General features: G+C 39.9%; 1 protein-coding gene across 2 annotated transcripts in view; it reads right to left on the reverse strand.

Annotated features, from left to right (window-relative positions):
- fgf13a (fibroblast growth factor 13a) overlaps positions 1-25,567 on the reverse strand; it is a 144,709-nt gene that overhangs the window by 50,281 nt on the left and 68,861 nt on the right. The window contains exon 1 of one of the 2 annotated variants that reach the window (XM_062999819.1): positions 4,469-4,531. The exons of the other annotated variant lie outside the window; for it this stretch is intronic. Coding sequence (XP_062855889.1) covers positions 4,469-4,499 — 31 coding nt within the window. The 5' untranslated portion in view covers positions 4,500-4,531. Of the gene's footprint in view, positions 1-4,468; positions 4,532-25,567 lie in introns of those variants that run through there. 2 annotated transcript variants of the gene reach the window in all.

The raw sequence follows: 25,567 nt of genomic DNA on the forward strand, positions 1-25,567 counted from the left end.
TCTCTGCCAGGTCCAGCTCCCTCTTCTGTCTTGCAGGGTTCATTAAAGTTTGTTTGTTTGTTTATTAGGATTTTAATGTTTTACACACTTTGGTTACATTTATGACAGGAACGATAGTTACTCGTCATGGACAATTTTGTATCTTCAATTCACCTCACTTGCACGTCTTCGAACTGTGGGAGGAAACCGGAGCTTCCGGAGGAAACAGGGACACGGGGAGAACATGCACAGAAAGGACCCGGACCGCCCCACCTGGGGCTCGAACCCAGGACCGTTTTGCTGTGGGGCGACAGCGCTACCCACTGAGCCACCGTGCCGCCCGTTCACTAAAGAACTCTTTTATGTACATCAGTGCATACTTAGGGTACAAAAGATACCCTTATTGGTATGAGCATAGTGTACACAAGTACTTTCATTTTTCCAGTGTGTGCCTTTAATTAGTGAAGTAGCTTGTTTTACATAATTGACCTATCATTGCAAATCTCAGGCTAATTGCTATATTTGATTAATAATAAAAACACTTATTTTAATAATGCATTTATTTAAATAATGTAATGTGTTTTTTATCATTTGAATTATGATATCTATGAATCTGATCATGTAAATCAATTAAAAAAACTAAATATAAACATGATATACATTAGTACATAAATGGTACCTTGGTGACTTCATGTGACATATAGCATTTTAGATATAAATCTTCTAGCAAGACCATGAATTTAAAGAGAGACAAAAATTTTGATTTTAAAATAAAGGGCCTTAAGGACTAGTGTGATTTGCAGGTTGATGTTTGCATAATGATCAGCCTGGGTGAAAAACAGGAAATGTGTAATCTCTGAAAAGAGCTTTTGCTTGTCATCCCAGTAGATTGTTTATATGCAGGAGAAACAATGTTCCCTTCAAATTAAATAACATTAAAATTATTACTATTGGAAATGTAATAATAATAATATTATTATTATTATTATTATTATTATTATTATTAATATTATTACTAATAGTAGTGTTATTACTATTATTATTATTATTAATATTATTATTATTATTATTAATATCATTACTAATAGTAGTGTTATTACTATTACTATTATTATTATTATTATTATTATTATTACTATTAGTAGTGTTATTACTATTATTATTATTATTATTATTATTATTAATATTATTACTAATAGCAGTGTTATTACTATTATTATTATTATTATTAATATCATTACTAATAGTAGTGTTATTACTATTATTAATATTATTATTATTAATATTATTACTAATAGCAGTGTTATTACTATTATTATTATTATTATTAATATCATTACTAATAGTAGTGTTATTACTATTATTATTATTATTATTATTGCTTTTTGAAACAACAAAGATTATTTACAGTTTAGATTACATCCGTGTGCTATACTCACTGATTGCTTTGTTTACTGGGATGTGACCATGTCTGCTTGGCACATCAATGATTTCCTGAACCACTCTCAACCTCCACCCCAATCAATCAAGCACAGATTAAAACATGCTCACTGGTCTGCAGTAGGTTTGGCTACAGTGCCACCTGCTGTACAAGCTTGGATCTTCACCATAAACACGTACCAAATACTGAAGTTTAAGGGTGGGCTAATACATTTCATTTTTGAGGGAAGCTCAGTGACTTTAGAACTACTCCCTGTACATCACTGTGTGGGGTAAAGAAAGTTCCAATTGTATTAAAGCAAGGCAAGACAAGCATACTGCATATTCCTCAAGCATGGCAATATTTGTATTAAGGTTTATTTATTAGGTGGCATGGCAAGGTCTCAAAGCAGAAAGAGCCAGGGTCCTTTCTGTGTAAAGTTAGCATGTTTTCCCTTAGTCCATGTGGGTTTACTCCCAAAAGACATGCAGTTAGACCAATCAGAGCTACTAAAAATTGCGCTGTATGAGTGGGTGTGAATGTCTTTGTGTGTGTTTGCTCTGTAATGGACAGGTGACTGGTCCAGGGTGTTCCCTGCCCTTTACCCAATCATAGGTACCCATGGTGACCCTGACCAGCATAAAGCGGTGGTAAAACAGAATGTAAAGTATAGTATAGTTATATATATAGTGTATAGTTCAGATTATATAGTAGTATATACATAGTAGTATATAGTATCATATAGTCTCATCCTTTCTATTGAAACACATGCTAAGGTGATTTTGTATGTCTAAGCATGTGGATTAAAGCTACTAATCATCTAGGGTTTAACTTTTAAGCTAATACTATTGCAGCTATTTTTGACCTGTTATAAATATGGTCACACAAATCACTAAGAAATTCTGAAATTCATGTAAATGTTGCAAGGATTCGTTTATCCTCTCTAATTGTAATGCTGATTGTATGATTTATCATGAAAAAGCATTGTATTAAATAAAAAATTATTAAAAATTAAAAAGTACAGGCGTTTTCTCTAGTGGTCTCATATTTGTAGTCTATCTGTTGCTCTGTGCACCTTGTCAACCCCTCGCATCCATTATTCAAAAGAGATCCCCACAGGATTCACACCGATCACACATTCTCTAGTAATGGATCACTTTCAGCACAGCAATAATACTAATTGGGTATTTATATTGTAGTGTGTATTTTCCTGGCATGACTGTATGAGGTGCAGTAGTGTTACTGGAATTTGTAGTTATTAGTAATCATTGTAGGTGTACAGTTAAGAAACTAGAGCTATTTTTACATTTAGATATGTGGCTTTTAGCAGACGCTTTTATTCTTTCAATTATCACTGAATGCAGTTTGAGCAATTTAGGGTTAAGGGCCTTGATCAGGAGCCCAGCTGTGGCAACTTGGCGATGGTAGGGCTTGAACTGGAAACCTTCTGATTACTAGTTAATGACCTTAACTGCTGAGCAACCACTTTGTTTCCACTTTTGTCCTGCACAATGTGTATTATTCTATAATAACAGGACCTTGTTGGCTTTATTTTTTTGGTTGGAGTGCTATTCTTCCCTCAGCATGGACACTATGGTGTTTAGAACTGCACCTGATACACTTATTGATGGATGGGGTCGACAGGGGTGATAAAGTGTACAGAGCAACATATGGACTACATTCAGTAATTATTCCCACACAGTGCATCTATATGGAAAATGTAGCTCATAAAAGCTCAGTGGGTACACACTTATTATATGAACTAGTGCTGTGATGGCTTATCTTTTCAAATTCATGGGATTAAACATAATGTTTAATATTAAATAAATAGCCAAATTGGATTGTTGCCATGAGCATTTTTCAGCACCCCTTTTGTCATACTTTTTGGTATAATCAGATAGGTGTAGGGTATAATCAGATAGGTCTATGTATGATCATATTTTTTGTCTTAATACAGTTTGTCTTACTTTAAGTGTAAGACAGGCACTTAAAATGAGATAATATAGACAAGTGGAAAATAAAATTCCCAGTAACCCTTATGGTTCATATGCCAGTAAACGTAGACCACTTTTTTCTTTCGAGTAACATCTTTAACCCTGTATAAGGGTTGCTCTGGGTCTGGTATTAACCCGAAACACTTTATGCAAAGCAGGAATACACACTGTGGCATTCATAAAACAACACTTTCTAATCTACCTCCTGTATGTTTTTAAGAGATAGGAGGATACCTAAGTACCTAAATAAACTCCAAAAGAACATAACAAGCACTCCATAGGCAGTAACCTAAGCCAAGGAGTAAAACCACTTCCTCAGAACCAATGTATCTGCGCCACCATGCCACCCAATGAAAGCATTCTACATTATAAAAAGATTACACTAAATGTACTTAATTAAAATATGTGCATCATTTGCACATGAACATAATATTTACGTTATTACAAATATGTCTTTCAGTTTACTTACAGTCTTATGCCAAAGTTTGCACACCCCTGGTCAAATGTTGAGCTTGTGTGTTGATTTTATCAATCAAATAAAGACATTCTGTTTTCTGTAAGTATTAGTGCATGGTTGCTAATTATTTCCTGACTTAAGAATAATAAATATAAATAAAACACGAGGTGACATGATAAGTGTGACATATGCAAAAGTTATAACACATGTATTGTTTTCTTATTGTGTTCCCAATGTCTTAAAGTCAGCAGATCAACAGAGGTTAAGCAGCTTGGAAATGCAAAGGATCTTAGAAAACCAACTAAATATGGAGTTTGACCAGAAGGAATTGTAATAAATAAAATAGTTCTACATAAATGTTTTTGGTGGAAAATATCTAAACATTTATATCAAGTGTCCATTTTTAATGGATACCTGACAAATTCCATTTCAGTACCATGGACAGCTACGAGTTCAAAACAAGATACTTCAGTACTAGTAATGTCCAACTGTTTAGTAAGTCAGATTTATCACCAAACCACATGTTATTTCCTCCTGATCATCTATAATCATTCAGATCAAAGTTCCCTCTATGACATCACAATAACAAAAGATCAAAGCAGTGCAGTGGATCCATACCTGATGTAGATTTTCTAAGAGGAAAGGTCATATTTATGGATGGAAAGACGAAGAGAGTCTGGAGGAGGAATAGGGCAGTCGAGCGATGCTTCACTGCGAGCAGGAAGATGTTTTCAAAGTTTTAACCATATTAAAAGACGTCCCAAAGGACCAAGCCGAGAAGCCATCGGGGCGGGGCTTGCTGCATTCAGAGATCATTAATGGACATTAGTGACAAGCCATTAGGACTTCTAAGCGCTCATTAAAGATTCATTGGGGAAGCTGCTGTGGATGCGGCAGGCGCAGGGAGGTGCGTTCACTAAAACTGCGCCTTTCCGCTTCAAATAAACTGACACGGAGCAAACTGAGCGATGTGCGCAAACTGCGCCTGATGCTCGAGTCCAGCCGCTCGCATCCACTCTCATCTCTTTATCCTTTCCTCTTTTCTCCTATCGGGTTACACCCAACAGCCTGTAAAGTGATCCGATAATGCGCTGCGTAAACCAGTTACACTGGAGCAGCCAGTCTCAGTCTGCTCTCAAACCCATCAGTGCGCGCAAATCACAGCCAACTCCACTCCCAATCATGCTTATATTATTATTATTATTATTATTATTATTATTATTCTTTCAATTAATGTTTTTCCCCCACAACAAATGTAGTTTAGCTCATGGACTTTCAAGGTTTGACCACATGATGGCGCAACTGATTAACACTTATCAACTCCATGTTCCATCCAAATTGCACAACAGTCTAAACTTAATAAAGGTGATTTGTTACCAAATAAAAATCCATATTATTTATTTATTTATTATATTAAACTAATTATTATTTTATTATTTTCTTTATTTTAATTAATCCCTTATTTGGGCGGCACGGTGGCTCAGTGGATAGCACTGTCGCCTCACAGCAAGAAGGTCCTGGGTTCGATCCCCAGGCGGGGCGGTCCGGGTCGTTTTTGTGCAGAGTTTGCATGTTCTCCCTGTGTCTGCATGGGTTTCCTCCGGGAGCTCCGGTTTCCTCCCACAGTCCAAAAACATGCAGTCATGTTAATTGGAGACACTGAATTGCCCTATAGGTGAATGGGTGTGTGTGTGTCTACCCTGCGATGGACTGGCGCCCCGTCCAGGGTGTTACTGTGTGCCTTGCGCCCATTGAAAAGCTGGGATAGGCTCCAGCACTCCCCTCCCCCCGCGACCCTAATTGGATAAGCGGTTAAGACAGTGAGTGAGTGAGTAATCCTTTATTTTATGCTACTATGGGTTACAGTAGGTCTGGTGCCATTGGAAACACTCGGTATAAGAGAAGAATATACACTACCTGGGGTGCCAACTCATAAAAGGGCATCATGCATCATGCCATATATGCGTCAAGCTCTGACAAACTGTGTGTTCATCTTTCTATTATTGTCAGCATGATATTTTGTAAAATAATGCAGGTTAAATACTCTTAGGTTACTTAGGTTGAAATAATGGTGAATATTTACCCTAACTAGAAAATAATCATTAAAGTACATGTTAAAGATATACTTATAATAATGCTCATCCTAAATGTAAATATATGGTTTTTTGTATTTTTATTTTTAATAACTCAAGTAAGTCTTACAAAGTTAAAGTTGAGTCGTCCTACATACTCAGTTTTGCTACCTTATATATAAATATATATACACACCGACCAGATAATTAAAACATTATGACCACTAACAGGTAAAGTGAATAACACTGATTATCTCTTCATCACGGCACCTGTTAGTGGGTGGGATATATTAGGCAGCAAGTGAACATTTTATCCTCAAAGTTGATGTTAGAAGCAGGAAAAATGGGCGAGTGTAAGGATTTGAGCCAGTTTGACAAGGGCCAAATTGTGATGGCTAGACGACTGGGTCAGAGCATCTCCAAATCAGTGGCTCTTGTGGGGTGTTCCCGATCTGCAGTGGTCAGTATCTATCAAAAGTGGTCCAAGGAAGGAACAGTGGTAAACCTGCGACAGGGTCATGGGCAGCCAAGGCTTAGTGATGCACGTGGGGAGCGAAGGCTGGCCGTGTGGTCCGATCCAACAGACGAGCTACTGTAGCTCAAATTGCTGAAGAAGTTAATGCTGGTTCTGATAGAAAGGTGTCAGAATACACAGTGCATCACAGTTTGTTGTGTATGGGGCAGCAAAAGGAGGACCAACACAATATTAGGAAGGTGGTCATAATGTTATGCCTCGTCGGTATATATATATATTTATTTGTTTTATTTATTTATTTATTTATTTTTTTTCTGTGGCTGAATAAAAAGCCTTTCCACAAGAATGGACAAAACAGGACATGAACTGTCCTTGTGTCAGGTGTCCAATTATTATAAATTTTTTGTATTTGTGCATAATTTGTATAACTAAATCTTTTAATGTAAATATAGCTTTAACCTCATACTGCTGAAAAAAAAAAAATGGCTGAACATTTCCCATAACTGCAAACCAAAACACATTAAAGCATCGATTCCTGTGCAGCGAGCCCCTTGTCTTGTTTTTTTTTACCTTACACCCTAATGGTGATTCAAAATGCGATTTATATCTAACTCAGCAAGCCGCAAAACGACGGTCATAGATGTCTGATTAGCCAGAGAGAACAGATTAGAAAACACACCAGGGAACGATGTAGAGCCTTCAGATGTAAACAATGAGGTCTTGTTTCAAAAAGAAGTGCTGACAAGCCAATACAGCATGTTTTACAGGAAGTATAATATTTAACCCCAAAATATTATTTTACATTCTGAAGTAATTAAAGGTAACCGGACTGTAAACACAATTAAATACAAGTTATCATTACATTATTTATTTATATGTGTTATTACATTATTTCTTTTGGAAATAGATAAACAGGGGTACAGCCCTGACCAGAATTAAGAAGTGGTAAAACATGTAAATGAAATGAATACAGGGGTGGTCAAAATAACAGAAACAATAACATTTCATCAGCCTATTAGAAAATTCAATTAAACAAAAAAGGCAATAAGCGTTTTTCCATTATCATCAAGGCAGGGTGTGAAAGTTACAGAAAACGTGACATGACTCTGACTTTAGCCCAAAGACAAAGTGACTTGACTTAAACTCTAATCTATAGACTTGTGACTTGACTTAGACTCTAACCTAAAAACTCGTGACTTGACTTGGACTCTAGCCTGAGATCTTGTGACTTGACTTGAACTTTAGCCTAAAAACTAGTGACTTAACTTGAACTCTAGCCTAAAGACACATGACTTGACCTGGACTCTAGCCTAAAGACTCGTGACTTAAGTTAGACTCTAACCTAAAGACACGTAACTTGACTTAGACTCTAACCCAGACTCATAACTTGACTTAGACTCTAGCCTAAAGACTTGTGACTTGACTCAGATTCTAACCTAATGACTTGTGACTTGACTTAGACTTTTACCTAAAGACTCATAACTTGACCTAGACTTTAGCCTAAAGACTCATAACTTGACTTAGACTCTAGCCTAAAGACTTGTCACTTGACCTGGACTCTAGCCTAAAGACTCGTAACTTGAGTTAGACTCTAGCCTAAAGACTCGTAACTTGACTTAGACTCTAGCGTAAGGACTCGTAACTTGACCTGGACTCTAACCTAAACACTCGTAACTTGACTTAGACTCTAACCTAAACACTCGTAACTTGACTTAGACTCTAACCTAAAGACTTGTGGCTTTATTTAGACTCTTGCCTAAAGACTCCTGAGTTGACTTAAACTCTAGCCTAAAGACTCGTGACTTGACTTGGACTCTAGCCTAAAGACTCGTGACTTGACTTGGACTCTAGTCTTAAGGCTTGTGACTTGACTTGGACTCTAGCCTAAAGACTCGTGACTTGACTTGGACTCTAGTCTTAAGGCTTGTGACTTGACTTGAACTCTAGCCTAAGGACACATGACTTGACTTGAACTCTAGCCTAAGGACACATGACTTGACTTGAACTCTAGCCTAAAGACTCATGACTTGACTTGAACTCTAGCCTAAGGACACATGACTTGACTTGAACTCTAGCCTAAAGACTCATGACTTGACTTGGACTCTAGCCTAAAGACTCCTGAGTTGACTTAAACTCTAGCCTAAAGACTCGTGACTTGACTTGGACTCTAGTCTTAAGGCTCGTGACTTGACTTGGACTCTAACCTAAAGACTCGTAACGTAACTTGACTTGAACTCTAGCCTAAAGACTCGTGACTTGACTTGGACTCTAGCCTAAAGACTCGTAACGTAACTTGACTTGAACTCTAGCCTAAAGACTCGTGACGTGACTTGGACTCTAACCTAAAGACTCGTAACGTAACTTGACTTGAACTCTAGCCTAAAGACTCGTGACTTGACTTGGACTCTAACCTAAAGACTCGTAACGTAACTTGACTTGAACTCTAGCCTAAAGACTCATGACCTCTGATTTGTGATAGTGGTCTTTTGATCTTATGTGTGGCCAACAAATATGAGGCAAGTTCAGTGAACCTGGTGCACCCTATGGGTGTGAGCACTACTTCTATTATTCACTGAACTAAAAGTGTGTCCAAGGTAAATACAGGCACGGTCCATGTTCTCTCCAGTCAGCAGATTTAATCATTACTGAATCTTTATGGAACGTTTGGCATGAAAACGATGAAACAGATACACATTATTAAGAGAAATGGTATGTGGCTTACATCTAATAACACTACGAATTCAAACAATTCACACTTCATACACTTTCTATTATATGAGCGTTGATTTGCCAGGCACATAATCACTTTCCCAGGTGAAAAAATGGCAAGGCTTGTGACGCCTCCTACTGAGATACAGACACACAGATGGCCATATTGATCCATCTCTCCTCTCCTCAGCTACTAGGCAGCAACACAGCCTTCCTTCTGCCTCCCGCCAAAACGGTATGACATAATTCCAAAACGCTTACAGCTGTAACTGCCACTGAGAGTCACTAGATGGCAGCATTGCTAATGGTCTTGCTTATTGTTCATTCAATCTTTTCATTCATTGTCTGTTTTACCACCGCTTATCATATTCAAGGCGAACACACACACACACACACACCTAGGGCAATTTAGTATCTCCAGCTGGCCTGACTGCATGTCTTTGGACTATGGGAGGAAACCAGAGCATCCAGAAGAAACCCACATAGACAAGGGGAGAACATGCAAACTCAAAAAAGAATAGACCCAGACTGCTTCATCTGGAAATTGAACCCAGGACCTTCTTGCTGTGATGCGACAGTGCTACCCACCAAGCCACCGTGTCACCCAGTGTATTTTTACTATTATTATGACTGTTGTTGTTGTTCAGTGCCGTCTATATGGGAAGTGTTCCTCCAGATCATCCTGTTCACTTCTTTGTTGTTTAAAGTTGTTACTGTTCTTAATGGCTAGTTTATTATTCCTCTAACTGTATCCCTCTTGTTGCTTTCCATCCTTTTCCTCTTTTACCCTCAACTCTTCCAAGAATGTCTTTTTGGTTGTTTTAATAATACACTATATTGCCAAAAGTATTCGTCTGCCTTCACACGCATATGAACTTGAGTGACGTCCCATTCTTAATCCATAGGGTTTAATATGATGTCGGCCCACCCTTTGCAGCTACAACAGCTTCAACTCTTCTGGGAGTGTGTTTATGGGAATTTTTGACCATTCTTCCAGAAGCACTTTTGTGAGGTCAGACACTGATGTTGGACGAGAAGGCCTGGCTAATTCATCCCAAAGGTGTTCTATCGGGTTGAAGTCAGGACTCTGTGCTGACCCCGCTCTGTCATTTTACGTCGCCTACCACTTCGTGGCTGAGTTGCTGTCGATCCCAATCGCTTCCACTTAACGAGGAAATTTCACGACTGGACTTGTTGCACAGGTGGCATCCTATCACGGTACCACGCTGGAATTCACTGAGCTCCTGAGAGCGACCCATTCTTTCACAAATGTTTGTAGATGCAGTCTGCATGCCTAGGTGCTTGGTTTTATACACCTGTGGACATGGAAGTGATTGTAACACCTGAATTTAATGATTTGGATGGGTGAGTGAATACTTTTGGCAATATAGTGTATGTTCAAAATGCTGTGGAGTATTGACTTCAATTTTTGCATTTTTTTATTACTGTCAGTTATTGTCAGTAATATTACTGTCAATCACACAAATGCAATTTAAGTAAACACAAAATGCACTTGGTTATTTCATTTATAAAAGAAAAGAAGTTATCCAACACCAATTGCTGTGTTTAAAAGTGCCTTCTTAGTCACTCAGCCTAACAATGATCCTAATTAAGTTCTTAATAGAGTTGAATTAAAGCAGACACTCAGGCTTGATTACTGCCAGTCCTGTTCAATCTACACATCACTTAAATCAGATCTTCTAGCAAAGATGTGAAGTAGACTGAGAGGGGAACCATCAGGGCCCTTAAGAAAGTTGTAGCAGGTCTTTCGACAGCTCTTTAATGTGGCTAAATAAAAAAACAATTCTGCAAAACGAGTGAAAGCCAGATGTCTGGTCATCAGAAGTGTTTGTTTACAGTTGTTACTGTTGAGTGTAGAACAAGTTTATTAAGTTTAGGGAGGAGTTTACATGAGTAGTATAGGTGTTACATATCTATAAGCATTTAATAAATAAAATGATCATTTGTGATGTGTTTTCGCATGTTTAATTTGGTGTAATAATTATGCAAGTGGGTCTTTCCTACAAGGTCTTTTGTGTCCCCAGTACTGATCACTGTATTTATTAAGTACATTTTAAACAATACAATTTCTAAACATCTTACTGAAATAATTAACACTTTCAAATACTAAACACAATGTTTTCTACCCCCCCCAAATAAAATGTCTGTATACATACTGTTTTTATCTCTTAGATACCAGAGGTTTTCCCATGTCCCCATAGTGATGGATATATGAGGTTTAATGAAAATATCTCAGTCTTTCAATACTGTTTAAAAGGTTTGCTTAAGTCTCAGTCTCCCCAAGCCGCTCAGGTGGCGCAGCAGTAAAGTATGCTAGCTCACCAGAGTTGGGGTTTCGAATACATCGTATCGAACCTCAGCTCTGCCTTTCTGACTAGGCTGGGTGGCAGTATGAACAACGATTGGCTGTTGTTCAGGGTTAGCGGGTAAGAAAGTCGGATCATAGGTCCTCATAACTGGTACGACTGCGGCCCCTGCTGGCTGACTGATGGCGCCTGAACAGTGCTGAAGAATAATGCTGATGGGGGTGTGGCCCTCCGTGCACAGTGCCTGTCAAGTGTATGAACTCGACTCGTGCAGGTGAAAAATGCAGTCTGTACTGACTGTACGTGCCGCAGGGGGCGTGTGTCAGTTGAGAGGTGTCCTCAGTCAGCGGTGAAGGGTCGAATCAGTATAGAGGACGCATACAGGGTAATTGGACACCACTAGACTGGGGGATAAAAATTGGGGGAAAAAAGATGGGAAAAAAAAATATATATATATAAAAAAAAATTCTCAGTCTCCCTCTAAACCTTGGATTTTTTCTTGATGAGTTTCATGTTATTGCTGATTATAAGGGATTTTATAATTCTGTAAGTCGCTCTGGATAAAAGCGTTTGCTAAATGCAGAAAATGTAAATGTAAATGTAAATTTTCACACGTCCCTCAAGTTGCCGTCCACCCTGTTATCTCTTACTACTGTCTCTTAAAATGAAGAGCTGTTTTGCACACTGACATCATTTCCTGGAGCTCACATGATCTTTTTGGAGGGAAAACAACTGTGGCTAACTCCTCAGTCTTAAATGGTCAACCATAACATGTCCACCCTGTTATGGAATACATGAGAAAAAGCAATACGATTTGATAATTTTAAAAATAATCATACTAAAAGCAGAGAATTCTTTGTCTGAATTCACTTTTATGCTAGCATGGTTTTGCTCACTCGCCAGCTAATGGCTAATTTTATGTCAGAATGTCCACCCTGTTATGATCCACCCTGTTACAACCTAATACGTAACATGGTGAACGTCACAGTGTATATGAGGTGCATGTGTAATTTAGCTTGACCAGTATTAGTTTGGAAAAGTATAACACGTCCTTTTTATAATAAAACATGAAAAACAAATAAAAACAGTGTTTCATTTTCAAAACAGTTTAAGGTCCAAAAGGCACCCAATCCCAGGAATGACCCAAATACTTTTATTTACAGTTCCAGGGGTTTATCCTTTTTCCATCTAATTTTGTACAGTATGCAAAAATGTTTTAGTTATTTCTTATATTTCTGAGGTTACATTGTGCCTGTTAAAATGGCAAACATGCATTGGTAAGTGGGTAAAAATTTTGACCCCCTTTATAAAAGCATACATTGCCTTTAATCACAATTACAATCACAATCTCTGTTTGGAGAAACACGTTCCACACCTTTTGTCTAGCTCTGAAGTCACTGAATTATTTATCGTTACACTGAAATGTATGGAACCCATGGTGAACACAGGTAAAAAGGTTGCTGAGATTGGCAGTAAAAGCTTTAACAGCTGCCATTTGTAATTGACGAACAGATGCTTCTATAGTTTATCAAACGATAAATAATAAAAAGGTAGCAGGTCGATAAAACAATAATACAATACAATACTTACAATAACATTCATTCATGTGCCATTTTTATATTGTCTTGGAAAACCCAGAAATCACTGTGACGCTGGTACAAAGGGGGTCTAGTGCCATGGCAATGGGGGTCGTTGTCATAGAGACTGTGTCTATACGTAAGATGGGCGTGCATGTGTGTATGAGCATGTCTGGTAGGGGGAGGGGTGCTGCGAGTGAAGAGAAAAGACCTGGCTCATGCTTTAGATGCAAAACCATGGCAAATGCAGGGTTATGATACACCCTACTGTTCAATTAGTCTGAACTGTTATGATAAACATCTTTGGATGGATGGATGGACAAACAGATGGACGGACGGACAGATGATGGATGGATGGATAGTGTGATGGAATAATAAATGAATGAATGGATGGATGGATAGTGTGATGGAATAATAAATGAATGAATGAATGGATGGATGGATAGTGTGATGGAATAATAAATGAATGAATGGATGGATGGATGGTGTGATGGAATAATGAATGAATAGATGGATGGATGGTGTGATGGAATAATGAATGAATGAATGGATGGTGTGATGGAATAATGAATGGATGGATGGATGGTGTGATGGAATAATGAATAAATGGATGAATGGATGGATGGTGTGATGGAATAATGAATAAATGAATGAATGGATGGATGGTGTGATGGAATAATGAATGGATGGATGGATGGTGTGATGGAATAATGAATAAATGGATGAATGGATGGATGGTGTTATGGAATAATGAATAAATGGATGAATGGATGGATGGTGTGATGGAATAATGAATGGATGAATGAGTGGATGGATGGATAGATGGGTGGATGGATGGATGGATGGACAATAGTGTGATGGATGGATGGATGGATGGCTGGGTGGAAGGATGGATGGATGGACGGCTGGACAGGCTGCAGGTCAAATGTTATTTTAAAGTCATTTATTTTACCAATTTCTCATTTTATATTAGCACAAATACAAAACTAAGGTTTGTTTGAATAAAGCTTGTTGTTATTTGGCAACGCATTATCGGAGTAATACAGTTATGGTGTGGAAAAAGCCCAAACATCAACAATTATCACAAATATCAACAGTGTTGTTCCAACCAAGGTCAGAACTGTTGTATAAACTGCTATAACATACATTTGGGGGAGATGCAGCACACCTGAACCCTCAGACTCACTTTAGTTGTTCTGACAGTAGGTGTTTTCTGCACCACTGAAAACATCATAACCTTGTACAGAAACAGCACCAAGCAAGACAGGCATGCTCTCCAGAGGGTGGTGCGTTCAGCTGAGCGCATCATCCGGACCGAGCTCCGTTCATCTACAGGTTAGGGGGATAGTGAACGACCCAAACCATCCTAATAATGGACTCTTCTCTCTGTTGCAGTCAGGGAATCGGTTTTAAAGGCCAAGAAAGAGAAGATGAGGAGGAGCTCCTTGCCATAGGCTATTCAGGCCCTCGATCAGAATAGCAAGTAGAAATACCTACACCAATACCGATAAAACTTGTAGCCATATCTCACACTGTCATATTTACGTACACTGTGTGTGTATATATACACACACATATATTATATATATACACAAGTGGAGCTGACTAAATGTACAGTAAGTGTAGAAACAAGGAGGTGGTTTTAATGTTATGGCTGATCAGTGTGTATTGCACCTCATATTGCATTTTCTCTTCTGATTCCATCTCAACTTATTTTTTTTATATACTTTCATAGATGAATGCAAGGAGATGTAAGTACGTCCCTTCTGTGCTAATGCTTGAGCTAGCATTATGGGCAGGTTTCTGTGACAAAGCTGGCCCAGATTTAGCCTGTTTCTGGGTTGTGAGCTACCCTACTTTAGCGATGTGATCTGGGTGATGCACAGGAATAATGACTAGACTCTAGACGAGACTCTTAATAAATTTAAGAACCTAAATTGCATTAAAGGGCAGATGAGAACAGACCTAATTCTGAAAGCTTATTGTCGCTATGCTATGTGATGACTAAATTGCTGACGACAGTGATTATCCGGTCCCAGTCTGATTACTACCACATCTGTTCTGAGTGCTGCTCGTGCATCAGCACAGGGCAGCAGAAGACGCTCGGATGAGAGTGTTAATAGCCTACATTTCTGTACACAAGTTAACAGATGCTTGCATATACACTGTAAGTCAAAAAATTTACCTGTACCTTTGTAACATTGCCTATAACTAGGGCCCTACTAAACACATTTCACGACGGTCATTAAATAACACTCATAAATTGATTGATGTCTGTGTTTTGACACCCCCCCCTCTGCGTCCACATAATCAGTTAGAAGTTTTCCAAACACACCCTGACATCTTGGACATTTTGTCTAACCGATTGCTAATGTAACCGAGCGTCTTCAAAGTTTGCTGAGTTTATAAAAAAAGAAATACTACACAGACTACACAGAGATGATCATGTATGTAGAGAAGCACACTTTTCCATTGACTGTGGAATCCCCAAAGGGAAAAAATGTACTCAATACATACATCAATACACATACATCAAACATTGTCAGCACACTACACCACAGAAAAGTCTTACCGCATGATTGCTAGGACCTTGCTAGGCCTCATATTTCACACACTGCGCGAATGACAAACGGTAAATCGCTAAACACAAACCTTAATTGCATATTACATGGAAATGGATCATTTTACAGTCCGTGACACTATTTACAAGTAGGGCCTTACTTTGGCAAATGCTTAATCAAATGTTGATCAATTTTCACTGCGGGTGCTCTGGTGGAACAGCGGTAAAACACTCTAGCACACCAGAGCTGACATTTCACTCATCGGTTGAAGACTCAGATTGAGTCTCAGGGCTGGGTCCCTACATGAACAACGATTTCCTGTTCAAGAAGGGGACCTCATGTTGAGACGAGGGATAATGCGTCGATCAGGGTGTGGCTCGCTCTCTGTACACAAAGCTGATCCACATATGAACTCGCCTTTTGCGATGTATTTGGCTTCATTTTATCTTTTTCCCAGTCACTGCTAATGTCCCTGCATCATAACATGATGCTACCACCACCATGCTTTAACTGAGTTTCCTCTTGGGTTTTCTTCCAAACATAGCTTTTCGTACTTATTAGCAAAAGCAATATTGGGCCGCCCAAGTATTCTGCTAGCGCACTAGCGTTGGGATTCTGAACTCTCCGAGTTTGAATCTCAGCTCTGCTACCAGTCGGCTAGCAGAAAAAAATTGGCCACCAGTCTGCTAGGTGGGAAAGACCGGACGAATAAGTGGGTGGGGTCTTTAAACACCTGTATAGAGGTGGAGGAGTATGGAGATAGGTGTGTGTCTCCTATCCAGCCTCATGTGTAAATCCACTGAAGTATGGGCAAATAAGAAGGAGTCGAGGGACTGCGCACGCTTCGGAGGGGGCATGGGGCAGTCGAATATACCCTCTTCGAGGGGAACGGGACATCTTGCAACGGAAGACTAATTGGCTACAATCGGGAGCAAAAGGGAGGAAATGTATATAAATAAAAAACAACAATATTGATTAAAATATAATTAATTATAATATAATTAAGAATTAAATAGAAGATGCGTACAATAAGACAGCTATGAATAAGTAATCATAATTGCATAATATTACATTCAATAGACTTGCAGCTTTTTAACTCCACACATGTAGAGCCTCATTTAGGGCAGTTGTAGCCTAGCGGTTAAGGTACTGGACTAGTAATCAGAAGGTCACTGGTTCAAGCCCCACCACTGCCAGGTTGCTGCTGTTGGGCCCTTGAGCAAGGCCCTTAACCCTCAATTTCAGACAGCATACCGTCACAGTACTGTAAGTCGCTTTGGATAAATGCTAAATGCTGAAAATGTAAATGAGTACAATCAGTAAGCAGTCCATGCACAATTTCCATGATAAGTTACAGCTTTAGTAAATGAAACACTAACGCCCGGACCCACAGCAGTTGCAGATTAAGCAGATTCGCAGTGCGGCTCATCATCCTGGTACATCGAGCCCTAAATGTTAGTTAGGATGAAGAGGCTTAAGCATAGAAGAGAAACAGTGGAGTCTGGTCCTGCATTAGAACTAAGCTCATAAGATACCCAGTAGCCTCCTTTTGCTAAGTATTAGCTATAAAACAGCAAACCGTTAACTCATTTAGCCTCAGTCAGCTGGACTGCACTGTGATTAGCATTACATTTAGCGACTAAACAACCGTAAACTTATAACAAATAACTGGAGGTTATGCAAGCTGTCGGATTAGCTGACTGACATTATTACAGAAGCTCATAAATAGAATCTATTAAAAAAGAGCATGCAGTTTGCAGTTTTTATTTGCCACACTGATGCCCTGGTTTCTCTAGGAGCTGTGAAGTGTTACTCTGTTTAACTTGTGCAGAGGCCTGGCACAGTTAAAGTGACAGCTGACCAGAAATTAGAACTGCAAGCTGGGTAATGAGCAGACTGAAGTAGTTTCATCTGACACGTGTGATTAGTCATTTGCACTTGAAGAAACGAACGGTGAACAAAACATTTGGCTGGTTAGAGAAACACTTCAAACGTACACCGATCAGCCATAACATTAAAACCACCTCCTTGTTTCTACACTCACTGTCCATTTTATCAGCTCCACTTACCATATAGAAGCACTTTGTAGTTCTACAATTACTGACTGTAGTCTATCTGTTTCTCTACATGCTTTGTTACCCCCCTTTCATGCTGTTCTTCAATGGTCAGGGTTCTCCCAGGACCACCACAGAGCAGGTATTACTTGGGTGTTGGATCATTCTCAGCACTGCAGTGACACTGACATGGTGCTGGTGCTGTGTTGTGCTGATGAGTGGATCAGACACAGCAGCGCTGATGGAGTTTTTAAACACCTCACTGTCACTGCTGGACTGAGAATAGTCCACCAACCAAAACTATCCAGCCAACAGCGACACGTGGGCAGTGTCCTGTGACCACTGATGAAGGTCTACAAGATGACCAACTCAAACAGCAGCAATAAATGAGCGATCGTCTCTGTCTTTACATCTACAAGGTGGACCAACTAGGTATGAGTGTCTAATAGAGTGGACAGTGAGTGGACACGGTATTTAAAAACTCCAGCAGCGCTGCTGTCTGATCCATTCGTACCAGCACAACACCCATGATTATTAGTTATGCTATTCTATCAAGAATATAAGTTCATTAATAAAATATAAAATTTTCCACCACAACGATTGGCTTGTTGTTCATATAGGGGTGGGATATTAAGCCAGAGCAGGGGCCTTATAACTGATGCAATTATGACCTCTGATGGTGCCTGCACAGAGTCGAGGGATAATGCGTTGATCAGGGTGTGGCTCTCCGTACACAAAGCTGATCTGCATATGAACTCACCCCATGCAGGTGAAAGATGCAGTCGACTACTGTGCACGTGTCGGAGGAGGCGTGTGTCAGTCTCGCACTCCTCAATCAGTTGCGGAGATCAGCATCAGTAGAGAGAAAACGTAATGCAATCAGGTAATTGGATACGACTAGATTGGGAGAAAAATTAGGGGGAAAAAAGTGTAATGAAGTGAGCGAAGTGCAAAACGCTTCTCATGTGAATGTGTCCCTAACACATTGCTACACATGGACTGCATGCTAATCCCTCACAGAGCACCACACACTCACCCGTTTACTCATGTACTTATACATGCAATTAACAACAGCTGATTCACCCTCTGCATGCTTTTCAGAGGCGAATGTAAATCAAAGTACTTGGAGTAAACTACCTTGCCCACCATGCCCGTGATCCAGGAGCTGTGTGGCACCCACACGACCTCCTCCTTCACCGTGCTGCTCATTAAGCAGTAATCAAAACACAAACAGCACTATTTTACATCAACAGGAACTCATGATTTGCTGCAGCTTCGGCTCGGAAAGGCAGATTTCACAGCTGAAGGAATAAACCCACCAGTCTTACATTATTTATATTTTCATTTCCCACAAAAACAAGTATGTAATAATGATCCAGGTCACACACCCCTTCCCCCAAGACATGACCAGAATAGATGCAGTCTGCAGACTTTATTTATCGTGTTTACTTTTACATTGTCTAATAGAGATTATAAAATAATAAGTAATGCCACAGAACAGCTGAGAAAGCAGTTTCTACTCTCAGCTCCAAAATCTCTGCCTTAAAGCATGACTAATAAAATGTGGACTGTTATATCCTCTGTAAATAAGTCTGACACGAAACAAAATAAAGGGAAAATAATTCTTTCACATATTACTGGTTATACTATACTCCCCCCCCCCTCTTTTTTCTCCCAATTTTTATCCCGCAGTCTAGTCGTGTCCAATTACCCTGAATGCGTCCTCTATACTGATTCGACCCTTCATCACTGACTGAGGACGCCTCTCAACTGACATGCGCCCCCTCCGGTACGCACAGTCAGTACAGATAGTGCATTTTTCACCTGCACGATTCGAGTTCATACACTTGACGGGCACTGTGCACGGAGGGCCACACACCCATCAGCATTATTCCTCAGCCCTGTGCAGGCGCCATCGGTCAGCCAGCAGGGGCCGCAGTCGCACCAGTTATGAGGACCTATGATCAGACTTTCTTACCCTAACCCTGAACAACAGGCCAATCGTAGTTCATACTGCCGGCCAGCCTAGTCGGAAAGGCAGAGCTGAGATTCGATACGATGTATTCGAAACCCCAACTCTGGTGAGCTAGCGTACTTTACCGCTGCGCCACCTGAGCGGCTTGCTCCCTCATTATTTAGTCAGTTTATTACTTAGAATTAAGGCACCTTAGTAGGCAGCATTTTAAGGTATCTAAGAATCTAGACATGCCTTCTTCTCTGGAGTGCATAGGATTAATAATTAGTTATCTATGTAGAGATTTTTAGACAGACCCATAGTCTGCCTGCATACTGTCTATTTAATGTGTTAGTAGATCTATATTTGTCTTATCTATTTCTATGTCTATCTATTTCGTGGTAAAAAGAGCACTTTTACACCAACCCACTCATCATCCTAAAGTGTTCGCTTGGATGAGAATAAACTCAGAGCCTCGTTACTGTACTATTTCTGTGTCTGACCTACTAGACAATTCATCGATCGATTGATTTCCTGCCGGGCAATTAAAGAAACAGTGTGCAGCTATAAATTACCGTGTTGCCTTGAGGGCTCGATCTCTAGGATGTTTTTAAAACCGATCAATATGAAGCCATGCAGGTCATTAACACAACAAAACAGGTCTGTATAAAATTTGAAATGAAACCTGTTTAACGTCCTGAGACAGCATGTGGATGGGGTGTGAATGTATTATTAATTATGTGTTAATTAAAATACTTTACATAGATTTAATACTTCCAACCACAGCTAACATATTCATTTAAAAACTTCTTGCAAAAGAGTGTGTTAGGTGTCGTTCTAAAAGTTCTACTTCTCTCAGACCTCATGCGGCTCTGGATCTCCAGCAGGAACAGAGTGTCTTCATGACTCTGCAGTCAACCAAGCCTGCAGGATTAGCTATAAATAGATCGCCTCACGACGAAGATCACACTTAAGGTCCTGCACTCGTCATAACGAGCCCTGATTGTCTGAACTTATGGAGGTATTCACATTTTCCCAAGAGAGGAAACGCTCACCTTTTATTCTTTTATAGTTGGATGCTTAGTGACAAAAAACAATAAATGTGCCAATTTTACGTGTAAAAGAAGTGCAATTAATACAGTCTGTATGCTGGATTAACTGTTTGTTTATTAGGATTTTAACATCATGTTTTACACTTTTGGTTACATTCAAGACAGGACATGGTATTTACTCATTACACAAGATTCATCAGTTCACAAGATTATATCGAACCCAAGCTTGGACAATTTAGTATCTCCAATTCACCTCACTTGCATGTCTTTGGACTGTGGGAGGAAACCGGAGCACCCGGAGGAAACCCACACAGACAAGGGAGAACATGCAAACTCCACACAGAAAGGACCCCGGACCGCCCCACCTGGGGATCGAACCCAGGATCTTCTTGCTGTGAGATGACAGTGCTACCCACTTAGCCACCGTGCCGTAACATGCAACAACAATAAATAAACAAGTAACATGATGAATACAATGTGCATACTAATAGAAAACATATAATAATTTGTAATTTGTCAATTCTCTTTAATCTTTATTTAATTAATAAAAGTAGAAAGAAAAGATTTACAGCATTTCACTGGTTAACTTCATTGTGTTTTATAAGTATGAACACATTAAGAATGTGATGTGCAGCTTTCTTTTTGTGTAATAGCACTTCAAGTTGCATGCTAATGGTTTTCTGAAGTACTCCTTATACCAGGGGTGGGCAAACTTTTCGGTTCAAGGGCCACACTAGGTTTTAAAAATTGACAGACGGGCCAGGTGGGTGCGGGGGTGGGGATTTGGAACTAATATAGATTACATGTGAAACGTATGTGAAATCTAAGAAGTAAAGATTGCCCACCTACCTTATTTAGTTTCAGTGGGAACAGTGTTGATGATCACCCTTTTTTTGCCAGTGTATCGAATTTTGGTGACATTCAAACCTTTATTTTCATGATTAAAGGTAAAATTTTTGAATATAAATGAAACGCCAGACTCATCCTATTAAGTGCACTTGTACACATGCGAGAATGTGATTTTTAAATGTTTTTGTTATTAATTTTTATCTTTTTTTACTTGGTGTATCGCTGTCTTAACAAAACCAGTTCAGCGTTTAAAGCAGCACTTTCGACATGGTTTATGTGTGACGTTTTAAACCAGCCAAGTGGTTAGATCACACTGGCGTGATAGGCGACTCCGGAGGGGTAGCAGAGCTCAGTGCGATGGCAAATGTGACAAATGAATATCTGTGTGTGAACCAGATGGACTCGGCTTTAGCAAAGGTCGGTAGTGTTTGGTGTGCGCCATCTAGTAGAATCAACTGAAATGCAGGGTATGGCAGGGAAAAGGTAAAATTAATGCGGTTTCAGGACAATTTTGTAAATACTCAGCGGGCCGGATTAAACAGCCTAACGGGCCGTATGTGGCCCACGGGCCGTAGTTTGCCCACCACTGCCTTATAAACATGGCTATACACCAATCAGGCATAACATTATGACCCAGCCTTCGTTCCCCACGTGCATCAATGAGCCTTGGCCGCCCATGACCCTGTCGCCGGTTTACCACTGTTCCTTCCTTGGACCACTTTTGATAGATACTGACCACTGCAGACCGGGAACACCTCACAAGAGCTGCAGTTTTGGAAATGCTCTGACGCAATCGTCTAGCCATCACAATTTGGCCCTTGTCAAACTGGCTCAAATTCTTATGCTTGTCCATTTTTCAACATTTGTCCAACACATCAACGTTGAGGATAAAATGTTCCTAATATATCCCACCTACTAACAGGTGCCGTGATGAAGAGATAATCAGTGTTATTTACTTCACCTGCCTGGTCGGTGTAAATACTTGGATTTATCAGAATGCTGCTGAAAAGTAAGCATTCCAAGCTTGTAAACAGTACCTTGCTAGCCTTCATCACTATCTGGCATCGATGAGTCTGTAAACCCAACAATACCCCCAACAGTATAAAAAAGGCATTGCCAGTCATCTTTGGGGGGTGTACATAATGTTTTGACTCATCATTATATATAAAATAATAAAAACAGACATGGTTTAATACTTGTTTCCTCTCATTGTATGTATTCGCTTGGCTGCACAGTGTTAGGTACATGTTCCTAGTCACTACACTTCAATTGAGTTGCTCAACCTCAGTCATGGCTGGACAGATGCACCCAGCGTGGAAGCTGCACACACACACAGTAGACAAGTCAACAGCTTTAGCAGAGGAAAAAAAAGGCCTTCCACAGTCGATCTTTTACTTTAGGCACTCAAGAAAGGGAAAAGTGGCACAGAAAGAAGAGAAAGTGGCACTGCTAACCCAAGATTGAAACAGATCTGCTTAAGTGTTTAAGTATCTCCGCTCTGAGAAAAGTACCAGTTCCGCTCTGAGGCTTCTTCCTTTTTTTTTTTTTTTGGAAGCGACTCGCACCCAGTGCACAAAGGAATTGAATAGCTCTTACCAGCCTTTAGCTTCCTTTGCCAAAAATGTGTGAATATGAGGAGCCAATGTTGTGAAATGTGATAGTCCTGCTATCTCTCTCTCTTTCTCTCTTTCATCAAGCAAGTGCAAGGAACTGAAAAGTGCGGAACAGGGCGATAAACGAGAGAACCAGCCGAGGACGTGTGGGGGTTGCAGACTAAATGGAACGAAAGGGTGCTTTTGGGATTGAGGGAGGAGAAAAGAAGATAGAGATTTTATTACGGCCTGACTGACAGGATTTTAAATAGGTAGCAGGATTTGGATTGGTGGCCATTGTAGGGTCTGGTAAATTAGTCCATTAAACCACCACATCTGTATTTAAGAGCAAGAGTCGAAGACGTGTTAACCCTTTGAACCCAACCGGGTCTAGTTGTGTGACACAGCTTGTTCCTGAATGCACATAAAGCATCTTTACCAAACTGTTCCCACATTAATTTAATGACCATGAATTTTATACCTGTTAGCAATGTGTGTCTGACATCTGAGGGTAATTTTAATTTATTTAATTCATTTATTAGGATTTTAACGTCATGTTTTACACACAAGATTCACCAGCTTAAGTTTAATCTCAAACACAGTCATGGACAATTTTGTATCTCCAATTTACCCACGCAGACACGTAGAGAACATTCAAACTCCACACAGAAAGGACCTGGACTGCTCCACCTGGGAATCAAACCCAGGACCTTCTTGCTGTGAGGAGACAGTGCTACCCACCGAGCCACCGTGCCTACCCCTGACAGTAAATAGAGAAGTGAGTTTGTATGAGTTTATATACACTGATCAGGCCTGACATTATGACCACCTTCCTTATATTGTGTTGGTCCCCCTTTTGCTGCCATGGACTCATGAAGGCATGGACTCCACAGACCAGGCCACCTTCTTCCATTGCTCCGTGGTCCAGTTACGACGCTCACGTGCCCATTGTTGGCACTTTCGGAGGTGGACGGGGTCAGCATGGGCACCCTGACTGGTCTGCGGCTATGCAGCCCCATACACAACAAACTGTGATGCATTGTGTATTCTGACACCTTTCTATCAGAACCAGTATTAACTTCTTCAGCAATTTGAGCTACAGTAGCTCATCTGTCGGATCGGACCACACGTGCATCAATAAGCCTTGGCTCATGGCCCATGACTCTGCCGCCGTTTTACAACTGTTCCTACCTTGAACCTCTTTTAACAGATACACCCCACAAGAGCTGCAGTTTTGGAGATGCTCTGACCCAGTCGTCTAGCCATCACAATTTTTCCTGCTCCTAACACATCATCGGTGAGGGTAAAATGTTCACTTACTGCCTAATGTATCCCACCCACTAACAGGTGCCGTGATGAAGAGATAATCAGTGTTATTCACTTCACCCATCAGTGGTCATAATGTTATGCCTAGTCTGTGTAATATGTGTGGACATATAAGTCAGGTTTAGCAGCTGTGAAGACCCTCAATCTTAATGATGATCTCCAGAATTGCTGATTGCCATATCACTGTGCCAGAAGCTGTTGGATAAATACAGTCATACACACGATCTGTATAAAAAAATATATTTACTGAACCAGCTTTCTTCTCCAGAGTTGTATTACTTATTAATAATGTAACAAGTAATATCACATCAGCTTGTTTTTGTGTGTGACTATTTTATAGCTTACCAAGCTGCCTGAAAGGTCTGAAAAGTAGAACACTTCACACATCACACCAGCAATATTAAACTCTCAAGCTCTCCCGGGACACACAAGCAACAGATAAAGCAAAGTCTGACCTCACACGCCATCTGGAAACATGCATGACATCAGCCACATGCCTACCCTGTGTATGCCAATCTCTAGAAGACCAAAACAAACCTCCTGCTACTGCAAGCGTTGGGCAAGAGGAAGCTGGTGGAGGACGGACAGAAGTCCTATGTCCTTTCTGAAGTCCAGTGTAAGTATGTTCTTCTTTGTGTGTGATAGTGTAAGTAATTACATTGAATGAGAGGTAAAGCCAGGTTTTGTTAAAGGTGGTGTAGGACAGAGCAAGGTTGTAGCATCAGCTAAACTATGCACATTTACATGCTATAGAAGAAAAAGTGCTTTAGCAAAAAACTGGTTATCAAGTGAAAAACAGAAGTTCAGTGCAAAGCCATTTTACATGCTGTTTTATGACAATGTTGTCAATGTTGACAATGTTATATTTTTTAACACAACTCATGGCTTTAAAAACATCTGTTGGTAAAACTAAAATGTATTGGTTTTCATTAGTGGCAGTGGGAGCTCAGTGGGTGGCAGTGGTAGCTCAGTGGTTAATGTACAGGTGTAGTAATAAAAGGTTGCTGATTCAAACCCCATATCTGTCAGGTTGCACCGTTGGGCCCTTTGAACACACTGTCCATTTTATCAGCTCCACTTACCATATAGAAGCACTTTGTAGTTCTACAATTACTGACTGTAGTCCATCTGTTTTTCTACATACTTTTTTAACCTGCTTTCATGCTGTT

The sequence above is a fragment of the Trichomycterus rosablanca genome, chromosome 8 (genome assembly GCF_030014385.1).
Source record: "Trichomycterus rosablanca isolate fTriRos1 chromosome 8, fTriRos1.hap1, whole genome shotgun sequence".
Classification (NCBI taxonomy): Eukaryota; Metazoa; Chordata; class Actinopteri; order Siluriformes; family Trichomycteridae; genus Trichomycterus; species Trichomycterus rosablanca.